Source organism: Podarcis melisellensis (genome assembly GCF_964234715.1).
Source record: "Podarcis melisellensis genome assembly, chromosome: 8".
Taxonomy (NCBI): domain Eukaryota; kingdom Metazoa; phylum Chordata; class Lepidosauria; order Squamata; family Lacertidae; genus Podarcis; species Podarcis melisellensis.
This window is the reverse complement of record NC_138540.1, coordinates 17698392-17711933: the sequence shown is the minus strand read 5'-3', so window position 1 is coordinate 17711933 and position 13542 is coordinate 17698392. Positions and strand designations below refer to the sequence as shown.

The window sequence follows — 13542 nt, the reverse complement described above, 5'->3', positions numbered from 1 at the left end:
TGCAGATACATTCCCGCTATTGTTGACCACACTGGAGGTCTACCTTGCCAGGGGACGTTTTTGCTTCACCAGGTACTCCGATGCTTGAATCTGAGGGTCTGCTAAATTGCCAGGTCTTATCATACAAGAGCATGATAAGACATCTTATCATACAAGAGCATGAGAAGAGGCTGCTGGATCAGGCCAGCCAATCCAGACCAGCATTCTGTTCTCACAGTGGTATTCAGAAGCATTAGTACCTCCCACTGTGGCTGTAGAGCATAACTATTGTGATTACTAGCCATTGATAGCCTTATCCACCATAAATTTGTCCAATCTTATTTTATAATCCTCCAAGTTGGTGGCTGTCACTGCCCCCTGTGGGAGTGAGTTCCATAGTTTAACTATGTGCCGAGTGAATAAGCTGTTTCTTTTATCTGCCCTGAATCTTCCAGCATTCAGCTTCCAACTCCAGCTCCCATCAACCCTGATTATTCTCCCTGCTAGCTGAGGGCTGATTGGAGCTGGAGTCCAGCAACCTTCAAAGGGACTCAGGTTTCCCACCCTACATCTAACAGGCTAATTGTTGCAGTCCTGCTATAAAGCTGCAGAGGAGACTTAAGTTTTGCTCCTTCAATTCCTCCAGGGAATCCAGCGCCGGATCACAGTCACCATCATCCATGAGAAAGGAAACGAGCTACACTGGAAGGACGTGCGAGAGCTGGTGGTTGGTATGTTCTCCTCCCTCTCTTTACTTTTCTCTTATTATCAGGATCCATTCTGGTTCCTCTTCAGACTGTTTCACATTCAAAAGAACAGCAGCCCTTCTGCAAGCAGTGCCAGCTCTCCTCCAAACACACCTCAATATACCAAAATGACCACACTGATTGAACACTCGTCAGTCTCATGTTAGCCTTTTTTCAAACCATCATTTCTGTTTTCCCTGGCTAGGAAGAAATGGATGTGTGCTGTGTAAGAGCCAGTGTAGAGCATTGGCATGGGACCTGGAAGACCAGGGTTCAAATTCCCCCCCCCCACTCAGCCTTGAAGCTCAGTGGGTGTGACCTTGAGCCAGTCACTAGTCTACCTCACAGGGTTGTTGTGGGGATTAATTGAGGATACGTACGCCACTTTGAACTCTTTGGAGAAAAAAGTGGGCAAGATATGTAGTAAGTAATAAAACTGCAACAAGCCATTTTGGGGTTTCTTTTTAGTGTTTGGGAAGATCACTTCTGAGTATGGAATGTTAAGGTGAGGGGAAGTGTGAAGCTTAAGGAAGCATGGGATGATTGGATAGTTGGTGGGCAATTGGGAGAGAGCGGAGGGTGGGATCAGAACCTTGCAGTGTCAGAGAAACTTGCACATGAAGGTATGAACATAGAAAACTGCTCTCTCTTTTTTTTTGGAAAAGTGACAATGTTCCTTCTAGGACAGAATGGATTCAAAAACTGGTTGAATATGCAGAGTTGGACAGTTTATCGGAAAAAATGAAAAACAAACCAAAACATGAATTCATTTCTAAGTGGGAAGTAGTTAAAATATATTTGAAAAATAATTGTCATAGTCTAAACTCTGTTGTAGCATTCAAATAACATCTGTAGTAGTTGATAGTAAGAATCGAGACCACAGATAATTAAATATTTATACTTTAGGCTTTGATAACAATCTGACAAGTTTTGGCAATAAGTTAATAATGAATATGTGAAATATGAAGTGGATGGGAAGTTGTACGTAAAGTAAGAAGATATTCTTTATTCTATTCTATTAGATTTTTATTTCTTTCTTTTAGTTGATTCGTTTTATATTTTTGTATTAATGGATGATGAAGAATGTTTCAATTAAGCAAATATAGATTAGATATAGATATGAATGAAAGAAAGAAAAGAAAACTGCTTTTTACCAAAGTAAATCAGCTTTATTTATATTGGCCTGGTTGGCTTGTATTGCCAAGCAATTAGGATTATGTGCTTGAACCTTTCCCATCTCCTCTGCAAGAACACCAGGAGCATCTGCTTCCATTAAAGATGCTGTTCCATGTGGGGACCCATGGAGAAATTCACACTCCCAATCTCACCGAAAGGTCAAGCGGCCTTCCACCTGGACACTGCTTCTGCCTAGTGTGGCTCTAAGCTAAATAAATTCCCATCCTGCATTTTGACTCCCTCCAATTTTTCTTTAGGGCGCATCAGAAACAAAGCCGAAGTAGATGAAGCTGCAGTGGATGCGATCCTTTCTCTGAATATCATCTCTGCAAAATACCTGAGAACTTCCCACAGCTCTAACAGGTAATAAGATTTCTCCAACAGCCTGCGTGGCAAGGCGGAACCCTCTCCTCTTGACTCACCTAGGTCAGATATTTGAAGCTGCATGTCAGAAAGGACCCCCAAGCCGAAATCCTTGTATCCTGAGCCAATGTGGATTGAAATTAAAATAAAATAACTCAGAAGAAAGGGTTGGAAATGTATCTCTTCTCACTTCCCAACTTGTTCGGAAAGTAGTTCCACCCTGGAAGAATTAATGCTTCATTATTTGCTTAAAAGTCATGGATAGAAGAACATATTAGCTGTTGGTCTCTAATGTTTAGGCATCCTGGATACAACTCCCTTCCCGCCTCACTTCTTGGACGACAGCAGGGATGGGGACGATATGACCCTCCAGGTGTTCGTTGGACTACAGCTCCCACCACCCATTGGCCATGATTCCTGAGGCTGATGGGAGTTGGAGTTCCAACAACAGCTTCCTCTTCCCTGACTAGACAAAGGCAGCTGTGCACTCCCAGCTTGCAGGTGTGGTGCTGCCCTCTTGTGTCATGAAATGGGTACTGACACTAGACTAGTTATTATATCAGCTCACATCCACACACTACATTTAAAGGACTCTTGAGCCGCTTTTAACAGCCATGGCTGCCCCCCGCCCTGCAATAAAAAATCCTGGGAAATGTAGTTTGTTAAGGGTGCTTGTTATTGTAGCTCTGCAAAGTGCGGGGTCTCCTAACACTCTTGACGCCCTTAACAAAGCACACTTCCCAGGATTCTTTGGCAGAGAAGCCAAGTAGTATAAGTTTGCTTTAATAGTATGGTGTGGACCTTTGGCTAAGTCAAAGGTTTAGCTCAGGGTTTGGCTCAGTCTTTGGGGATGTGGGAGCAGTAACGATTTATTTTGTGCTTTTTAAAAAAAGTGTTATCTATGAAGGTGGGTTTTTTTGGGTTGCTGCTTGCCTATCCTTTCTTTTTTTCTGTTTTCTTTGTCTGCTTGTTTCTTCTCCCTCTCTGCTGTTCTTGCTTTGGGCTGCACTAATAAAAGCTTTCTGTGTCTTCACAGGCTCTTCCTTGATAAGGATATGCCTAGGTATTTTCAGTTTGTTTTCCTTTGTGCATACAGCTTCTGGCTTCAACAGAATGCTGTTATGCCTCTCCCCTTTCCCACCAGTAGTTAGTCCTTAGCAAATCTCCTAGCTCTTCTGTGTGACTCAAGTATTCTGTCTTCTCCTCGTTTCCCCGCTGTGTTCAGGAGGCGACAGATGCTCCATTTGTCAGCTGAACAAATGGAAAACACACACGGAGCCCTCTTTTCCTCCTTGTGTTCCTTGTACTCTCTCACATTGTGGTTTTCCAATTAAGATCTGGTTACCCTTTTTGTTTCCATGCTGGCTAGCCTATCCTAGGAGTCACTGTTGCATACAAGAATAATATTAGTGGTAACAATAATAAATAATTGTATATTGCTGTCTTATGAGGCACATGCCCCACCTAGTTTTAGATGCAGTTCCAAAAGCTTCTATTTTTATTGCTGGGAAGAGACCACTACCTCTGACCAAAGAAGGAAGGCCTTCTACAATATGCTTGTCAGTGGTCTGCTCAGAGGTCCATTTTTTTAAAAACCATGGCTTTGTTTCTGTTCTGTTCCCCTCAGGACTTTCTACCGTTTTGAGGCAGTCTGGGACAGTTCCCTCCATAACTCCCTCCTTTTGAACCGGGTGACCCCCTATGGAGAGAAGATCTACATGACCCTCTCAGCTTACCTGGAGGTGAGTTATCTCATGTCCCCCACACTGGTTGGATCTGGAATCAGGTGGAAGAAAATATCTGACAGAGGGTGGTACCCAGTGTTAGTCCTAGAACACTTGCACACTGGTTTAGTTGAGAGGGTAAACAGCTGCATGGCTTTTTTCCTTCCAGCTGGACCACTGCATCCAGCCAGCTGTCATCACCAAGGATGTCTGCATGGTTTTCTACTCTCGAGATGCCAAGATTTCACCCCCTCGCTCACTGCGCAGTCTCTTTGGCAGTGGCTATTCCAAATCCCCAGATTCGTAAGTTGAATAAGTTGTGTCATGTATGAGCATTGTGGGCTGAGGGGTGTGGATTCTGAATGGATCAGCTTGCTGTTCTGCAGGGATTGTTGATTAAAAGAGGTGTGGAGATGGGTGTCTCCCAGTGGTATTGTGATCCAGGGTCACTGAGGGTCTGCAGTAGGGTCCCTGTCTCCAGTGTTCTGGAGCCACCCGGTCAGCATGAAAGGAGAGCTTTTTAGCCACTGAGAAGAATTCTTCTCATCCTTTGTGCTCATTGGAGCCAATCAGAGTGAAAGGAGGTGAGTCAGCTGCTGAGGATTGGCTCCTGGGCTCACTCTGGAGAATGCACATGGGAAGAACACCAAGCTGTTGTTGTTCTATAGGCTCCAAAGATAAGCATTTGGGAACACTGAAAACACTAGGTGCTTCGGTTTCAAGAGAATGGTGTGCACGTTTATTATATTTATTTATGACATCTCCATACCACCTTTCATTTGAGGATCACAGGGCAGCTTATAATATAAAAGCACAAAAATGCATACCACAGTAACAAACAAAACACCTCCCCCCAAGTTTCAAAGGCCATAGATTGTTTAAGCCAAGGTGAGCCTCCCTGGGGAGAGCATTCCAAAAGTGAGGAGCCACTGCAGAAAAGGCCCATTCTCGTGTTGCTGCCCTCTGAACCTCTCATGGAGGAGGCACACGAACAAGGGCCTCAGATGATGGTCGTGGTTTGTTACATATAGTGGAATTTCAAGGAAAACACAACTTAAGTCGGTCTGAAAGAAGATATTGAAACACTCCAAATCATTTGTCCAGTACATGCACACAAAATAGTAGATCTAGCTGAAAGGCAACACACAGAGATCTGCCTTGACCATTACAATACAACCCTAATTACTATTATTATTGTAATCTTAGTTTAGTGTAATGAATTCCTATCTGTGGTGTGAGTGTGGGTAGCATATATATTCAGGTTTAGGATATATCCTGTTTATCTACAATAAGCCTGGAGTGGGGAACCTGTCATCCTTCAGATACTATCGGACTACAACTCCCATCAATCCTAGCCAGCATGGTCAATGGTCAGGGATTAGAGCTCCCTCTGTTTTTTATTTAAACCAGACCTTTTCATTCAGAACCATGAGATTCTGGACTCTCCTGGCTGGAGCTGATGGACCTTGTAGTCCAAAATCTTTTGAAGGTACCAGGTTGGTGAAGGCTGCTTTACCTTCTTTATATCTGAAAATATTATTTTATTTTCTCTGCTTTATTCTGTGCAAACAGCAATCGAGTCACTGGGATCTATGAGCTGAGCTTATGCAAGATGGCAGACACAGGAAGCCCAGGTAAGAGGAAGGCACAGCTTTCCACATTATTATAAAAGTGTGCAAGCAGTCACATTCATCTTTGTTGGTTTATTTGCTATATATGTTTATTCTGCAAAGGCACTTTTCATTTCTTAGAACCTTCTGAGGGACAGGATGGAAAGGGAGAAGAAAACAATAAGCAAACTGAGGCAGCCCAAACTTTCATAATGTTACATAATGAAGTGATATAATGACCAGATGGAATGGCCAGTGTAGGACAGTTGGGTGGGGGTGGGGAGCTGAAAGGCTATTGGCCCCAGCCAGGCCAACAGAGGAGGCCTCCCTTGTTGGCTGCTGATGAGAGAGGAGGAGCCAAACAAATGTCAGCTGGTCCTTATCAGGTCAACAGAGAGGGCTGTGGTCTTACCTGGTTCACCTGCAGCCAGGTGGTGCTATTTATTGTGTGGGTGAATGACAAGGAGGAAACAAGGAAACCATTGAGGTGGCCAAGAGTTTCGGCAGGAGTGTGAGGTATGGCTTGTGGGGTGAACAGGGAGTGGCAATGTCGGCTCCTGACCGTATGAATTCCTTTGTATGATTGTTAACTTGAGGCATTTCATTGCTCAGGAATGCAGAGGAGGAGGAGGAAAGTCCTGGACACTTCTGTGGCCTATGTCCGTGGAGAAGAGAACCTGGCCGGGTGGAGGCCCCGTGGGGACAGCCTCATCCTGGAGCATCAGTGGGAGCTGGAGAAGCTGGAGCTGTTGCACGAGGTATGTGTTGAGCAGTGGCCTCGAAAGAACCAGTCTTTGGGATTTCTGCAAGCCCTGGCTTTGTCATTTCCCACCCACCCATGAGATGTAGTGGCCAAAATCTGCCAGTTAAGCTGCCTGTTACTTATTTAGCTGCCTTGTAATCTCCACATGCTTCCCTTTACTACTTAGCTGTTCTGATTTGGGGTCTCAGTCCCCGAATCCTTGGAACAAACATTGTATGTGGTTTGGCAGGGATGTAAGAAGAGTTCATGATGCAAAAGTCAGAGAGAGGAAGACCACCTTGGACACTGGAATGGCTTTTCTTCAATTAACCACACCAGATGTGATGTTTAAGTCAGCTTTATTTTGGTTATAGCAACAGCCACTGGGGAATGAATTCCAAAGGCCTCTATTGACAGATCAACTTCTATAAGCATACGTATTAAATATCTAAGCATGTGCATGCTTTCTAGGTCAACAGGCAGAGGTCACAATTAGGTATTTAGGCAATGAACTTATCAGAAGAGCAAAAAGTAACATCACAGGAACAGAGGAAGAACAAGGCCATAAACCTATCCATCAGTGACAGCAAATTCCTTCACACGTCTTCACAGATGTCTTGATTCTTTCTACATCATCCTTTCCCCAACATCATAGAATTATAGAGTTGGAAGGGATCCCACAGGTCATCTATTTCAATCCCCTGCAATGCAGGAATCTCACCTAAAGCATCCATGGCAGATGGCCATCCAAATTCTGCTTAAAAACCTCCAAGGAAGGAGAGCCCACCAACTTCCAAGGGAATCCATTCCACTGTTGAACAGCTCTTACCATCAGAAAGTTCTTCCTGATGTTTAGTCAGAATCTCCTTTCTTGTAACTTGAATCCATTGGTTTGGGTCCTACCCTCTGGAGCAGGAGAAAAGCAGCTTGCTCCATCCTCCATGTGACAGCTAGATATCTGAAAATGGCTATCTATCAGTGTATGTATCAATAATTTCTCCACTGCAGCTGATACCATTTCTCTTGCTCTTCAGGTCGAGAAGACTCGCCACTTCTTGCTGCTGCGGGAGAAGCTGGGTGACAGCATCCCCAAGTCCCTGAGCGACTCGCTGTCCCCCAGCCTCAGCAGCGGGACCCTCAGCACCTCCACCAGCATCTCCTCCCAGATCTCCTCCACCACCTTTGAGAGCGCTGTCACGCCCAGCGAGAGCAGCGGCTACGACTCAGCAGACATTGAGAGCCTGGTGGATCGGGAGAAAGAGCTGGCTACCAAGGTACAAAGCCCATGTCCACAGTGCTGCAGTTGAATACCAGAAGGTGTCAAGGTTTTCTTCTCTGAGGAAGGTTAATCCCAGAGAGCACCCAAGGCTACCCCACAAACACCCTGTCTGGGCAGGGAATTTGAACCCAGGTCTTCTGCATCCAGATCCCCAGCAGCCTTTTGTTTCCACACATCCTGTTGCCACCCCTAACTTTTGAATACCTAAAACCAGCAAAACACACAACCTGCCCCACTTGCTACACAGCTTTGGAGGTTTATGTGGGTCTGAAACATTTTTGCTGCTGGGTTTTGAATGGACGTGGTTAGCTAGTGTCTGGCATTAATACATGGAGCCCTCTTGCAAAATATTTTCAAGACCACATATTTTTTTTCTGGTCTACAGGAGGACAGTGGAGGCTGGGGAGAATTGGGCACTGGGGAGAATTGGGCACTAGCCCCCCCCCCCAAACTCAGCAAGCTCCGATTTATTTACATCTGCTTAGAAGGAGGCTCTGCCTGTCATAGACTCTATGTTCACCTGTTGTAGCTTTCACTGCCTTGTGCTGTACCAATTCTGAGGGGCACCACCCACCACTGCAGGAAGACCACATTTGACAGCCTCCCAGTGGACCCAGCTGTGGGTTAGGTTGAAGGCCAGCTGCTTCCCATCTCCTCCTTTGTCCCCAGTGCTAACAGAGGTGCTTCTTTCTTCTCTTCTAGTGCCTGCAGCTTCTTACTCACACTTTCAACCGTGAATTTAACCAGGTCTACAACAGCATCAGTGATTGTAAGGTAGGTTTGCAAAACGTTAAGAGGGAAAATGCAGGACATTTAGCAGTGGGGTGGAAATGCTCAAACTACTACTCAGCAGACATTGAAAGCATGATGGATCGGGAGAAAGAGCTGACCAGCAAGGTACAAAGCCCACAGCAGTGTCCAAAACGCTGAGTTTGAAAACCCCTCCTATCCGGTGTCCTCTGAGATTTCTTGGGGTTTCTGTTTGACCACCCTATGCAGTACTGTTCATTTATTCTTTTATTTAAAAAATCCTGGCAGGCTCTGTAGAGCTCACCTCCAGCCTCTTGTGTTCTTCCAGCTGTCCGATATCTCTCCAATTGGGCGGGACCCTTCGGTATCAAGTTTCAGCAGCGCCACCCTCACGCCTTCCTCGACCTGCCCCTCCTTGTCTGATTCAAGATGCAACTCAGTGGATCAAAAGTGAGTTGGTTGCCACCAATGACACATGTCCTGCCTCCACTGACAGAGGCAGGATGCCCCCGAGTTTTCTGGGAACCACAAGTTGGGAAAGTGCTATTGCCCTCAAGTTCTGCTTGAGGGTTTTCCCAGAGGCATCTGGTTGGCCACTGTGAGGACAGCATGCTGGACTAGATGGGACTTCGGACAAATCCAGTAGGGCTCTTCTTATGAGCTGATAGATGTTTGTTTCTTTCTTCTAAGCTTCTGTCCCTCAGTAGGCAATCTGTAGCCCTCTTCAGGCCTACTGAGCTTTTCCTCTGGTCTGTGAACGTATTTCACTCTTTCCCACTGGTCATTACTTTCCCTCTGCTAGTCCTGGTACATCCAGGTGCTGGGCAATGCTAGGGCCTCGGGGGGTCCTTGAATTGGTAGGGAAAGGGCCAGACCTCAGTGGTAGAGCATTGGTTTTGCATGCAGAAGGTCCCAGGTGCAGTCCCCAATGACATCTAGTAGGGCTGGGAAGATCACCTTGAGTGAAGCCCTGGAGAGTCTCTGCCAGTCAGTGCACAGTCCTGAGCTAGATAGACCATTGGTCAGGCTTAGTATAAGGCAGCTTCCTCTGCACCTAGGTAACCGGCTACCTTTGGCAGCTGCTCAAGAGGTGGAGCTAGCTTATCTGATCATGCCCATACTACTGCTTTTATGTCATTGTTTTCTTTCTGCTTTTCATTCCCATGTAGATTAGTGTCTTGAATAGAAGCAGATGCTCCCAGACTTTTTGTAGAAGAGAGGGGAGAGGCTTATACATATAAACCTAGTGATTTGGCAATACAAGCCAACCAGAGCAGTGCCTGAATTAAGCTGATTTCTTTGATTCTTCTGCCTCTCCAGCTGCTTGCTTTGAATGACAACCATTTGTTTTTCTTTCTTAATTAACAAAAGGACCCCAGAAGCAAATTCTCGAGCCTCCAGCCCTGGCCCAGAGGGGGAGCCACCCTTCCAGCTGATGCCACCCATTGAAGCCTCTTACCTGGCGAGAGCAGGCAAAAATGAGTTCCTGAACCTTGTTCCAGATATTGAGGAAATCAGGCCTGGGTGAGACATTCACACTGCAGTAGCTGCTAAAAATTAAAAACCCAACACATGTTCCAGAGCCAAGAGTAAAGCAACAGCTACCCTTTTAGCATTGGGGTGTGTGTATGTGCACAAATATGTGTGTATGCAATTTGTTTCCATATATGTCAATGGGATTTGCAGTCAAGATGAGTATTAGATTGATAGAGTGATTGCCCTTCCATCCTCCCCTAGTGGCCCAGGGTGGCAAAAAGAGACACAATTTAAAAGCAACGAAAAAAATTCTAAAACAGATTTAAATATTCTAAAACCAATTACGACCAAAAACATCTAAAAGCAGTTAGTTTTAAAAATTCTAAAAGTAAATACAAACAAAGACATGCTTCTATCCATTGATCTCCGAGTTGCCACAAGAAGAATTCTCTAGCTACCTGGGTAAATAGGAATGCTTTCAGATTCCACTTGAAAGTGAATAACAATGGAGACAGGTATACCTCACTAGGGAGGCTGTTCCATAACTGGGAAACCACCACTGAAAAAGGATGTTCTCTGCCTGAGGCCTTGGAGAGCTGCTGCCATTGAGTGCTAACACTCCTGGGCTAGGTAGACTCAGCATTCTTGAGTTAGTGTCAGGCAGCTTCATTTAACATGCAGGTGGGGGAACTCAGGCCCTCCTGGTGGTGTTGGACTGCACTTCCCATCACCCCTAGCAATCTGGCCCACGCTGCCTAGGGCTGGTGAGCATTAAAATCCAATGAACACCTGCAGGGTCACAGATTTCCCCATCCCTGATCTGACACTGCCTAAGTCCAGCCACTTTGAATGGCTTGAAAGTAAGCCTGGGTGATAATACATGGCTTAAATTGAGGCTGTGCCCTCCTGGATGATGGCCAAGGTTCAGAGATGTTGCTACTTGTAGCTCAGCAACACTGGGAGGGCCACGCAGGTTCCCCACCCCTGTTCAAAATAGTGATGGCTCTGCTGGCTGTTTCAGGATGGTGTTCATACCTTGACTGCCTTGGCTCAGTTGTTGCACTTCATTTTCAATTGAAGGTGCTTGGAGAATGGGTCTAGGCAGGAGAAAACGTCGCTGAACTTTGCCAAGGAGTCTAGAGGGAACCATCTGGCCCTCTTGGTCTGTGAGCAGTGGATTTACTGCAGCACCTGGGGCCTCTTGGAGCCCATCTCCAGCCAGCTCCGTGTCCTTGAATGCTTTCCTCTTTGCCATTTCTTTCTAGCTCTGTGGTCTCCAAGAAAGGCTACCTGAACTTCAAGGAGCCACTCTCCCCATCGTGGGCCAAGCACTTTGTGGTGGTCCGGCGCCCCTACGTCTTCATTTACAACAGTGACAAGGACCCCATTGAAAGAGGGATTCTCAACCTCTCCACGGCTCAGGTGGAGTACAGTGAAGATCAAGAGGCCATGGTGAAGGTTAGTTGAATGGAGGGTGGGGACACTGCAATCCTCCCATAGGATGTGGGTCTATAATGAAAGGGATAAGATCAGCTCCCTAGAGGGAAAGGCCTTTTCAGGCATTCATTTACACCTGACAGGATGGGGTTGAGAAGGGAAAGAGTTCCACTTTCCTCCCATTTATGTGTCTTCAGGAAGGGGTGAAGGAATAGAAAACCCAGGGGGAAGAGGGAATGGAATATCTCAAAAGATAGCGTGGCTGGTTGGTTGGCACTCTACACTGCAACTTTTTATTGCAATCCCCACATGTGCTACAAGAATGCAGTAGCAGATGTTTCTGTACTCCTTTTTCCTAAATCACATTTGGGTGATAAGACCATGAGGGTGTTATACCCCCTCACACACACACTCCTACACAGATCAGAAAGGATTTGTTTTGGCAGGGCCATTTAATCCACCCAAATCTTGGCTGCTGGGAGACAAAAGATGCTGCCCTTCCCTGATCCCTTTGCAAACCGGGTATCAAATAGCTGCTTTAAGGTCTTCTGAGGATTTGCTGAGCGACTGCTTGCCTTTGTGATTCTAGACACCCAACACCTTTGCCGTCTGCACGAGGCACCGCGGAGTCCTCCTCCAGGCCATCAACGACAAAGATATGAATGACTGGCTGTATGCCTTCAACCCGCTTCTTGCTGGCACGATACGGTATGGTGGGGAGCCTTCCTCAGCCCGAGGGCCACCTTCCCTTGTGGGCAACCTTCTGTAGTGGGTGGAACCAGGCAAAAAGTGGGTGGAGCTGTGACTCTTGGGTTACATTCCAGTGACAGAAAATTCTGAGGTTTCCATCCACAGGCACAGCTCCATCCAGGCAAACGAGGTGTGATCAGAGTTCAAGGACACGTTCCAGCCAGGCAAAATCCCTTGACAAGGGGGCAGTGAGTGGTGTGGGCAGTAGGTGGGATGTGGTCTGCAGAGAATGCTGAGGGCCAGGTAGATCCATATGTGGCCCCCAACCCTCAGATTCCTTGTTCCCACAGTGAGAAAAGAGGGTATAAAAATGAGTGCTAGAAAGAGCTGCAATCTTGCTTATTTGCTCCTCCTTTTCCCCACACAGGTCCAAACTTGCCCGAAGACGCTCAGGACAGCTGAAATATTGAGTCTCTGTGGGGTTCTCACCCGGTTCCCCAGCCCAAATCTCTTAACACGCCTTCTGATATAGATAAAGCGTTACCTCTCATTTCTCTGTGATTCTTGAATTTCTCTCTCTTTCCTTGTATGCAACCCTGTGGCTTTAACATTCCTCGTCTCTCTCGCTGTCTCTCCCCACCCCCATCCTCCCTTCAGCACTTTCTCCAGCTATTCTAAACCCCACCACCATCTTTTTATCACCCCTCCCCATGCACATACCTGTGCTGAAAATATTATTAGTAGCATGTGGCCAAACTGAAGAAAGTAACAAGGGGGAGGGGAGTGTTGGTGGTGACTTTCCAATTTATATGCACGACTTTTTTGGGCAAAAAAAAAGAAGGGACACCCCCTTTTTTGTTTCTCTGGATGCCCTTTTTCTTCATTCCAATTGACTTTGTGCTACTCTCTGTGATGTGTTTGTCTCCGTCTGGAATACTTTTCTTTTGGAAGTCTCTGCACTGCTGCTGCTTTCAAGGCGAGGTCCTCTGCACATGGGCGAATGCAGCTCTTTGTCCACCCCCTGGTCACACCTGGAGTGTGACCAAGATATTTCAAATCTCCTTTTGTGAAAGCAGACTTGCTGGCAAATTTGGACCACTTTCCCACCCTGCCTACTTTGGCTTTTAAAACTTGTTACTTTAAATTTTTAGATTTCAGGGCCGCCTCCCTGCCTCATGGCTCACGAGGCTACAGCCAGACAGGGCTGACCCAAGACATTTTGCCCATCCCCGCCCCCCAGCCATTCCACATTCAGAAGCCAACTTGAATCTTTCTTCAGTGTTGGCAGGACCAGGCAATTGCATCTGCTGGCAGCAAGCTAGCTTAGAGGGCACGTAACAGGCTACAGTGGCAAGCACACACACACACACACACACACGGCTCTGTCCCCCCAATACATCGCCACCACTTCCTGCCCCCAGTTGATTGCATCCAATGTTAGTCCTACTCAGAGTAGACTCACTGAAATTAATGGACACAATTAATGTAAGTTGATTTCAATGGGTCTGCTCTGAATGGAACTGAACTGCTTGCAACAGAATGGAACTGAACTGCTTGCAACTGCTTGCTT

The 13542-nt window shown here is 46.3% G+C and overlaps 1 protein-coding gene across 8 annotated transcripts in view; it reads left to right on the top strand.

Annotated features, from left to right (window-relative positions):
• Positions 1-12522, top strand: part of KIF1B (kinesin family member 1B) — a 125198-nt gene extending 112676 nt beyond the window's left edge. For all 8 annotated transcript variants that reach the window (XM_081923393.1, XM_081923392.1, XM_081923398.1 and 5 more), the window contains 14 exons: positions 6-72; positions 626-710; positions 2159-2264; positions 3892-4006; positions 4158-4291; positions 5561-5622; positions 6211-6356; positions 7375-7614; positions 8322-8393; positions 8698-8819; positions 9741-9893; positions 11111-11303; positions 11872-11990; positions 12400-12522. In XM_081923393.1, coding sequence (XP_081779519.1) covers positions 6-72; positions 626-710; positions 2159-2264; positions 3892-4006; positions 4158-4291; positions 5561-5622; positions 6211-6356; positions 7375-7614; positions 8322-8393; positions 8698-8819; positions 9741-9893; positions 11111-11303; positions 11872-11990; positions 12400-12442 — 1657 coding nt within the window. In that variant the 3' untranslated portion in view covers positions 12443-12522. The remainder of the gene's footprint in view (positions 1-5; positions 73-625; positions 711-2158; positions 2265-3891; positions 4007-4157; positions 4292-5560; positions 5623-6210; positions 6357-7374; positions 7615-8321; positions 8394-8697; positions 8820-9740; positions 9894-11110; positions 11304-11871; positions 11991-12399) is intronic.
• Positions 12523-13542: the final 1020 nt, after the last annotated feature.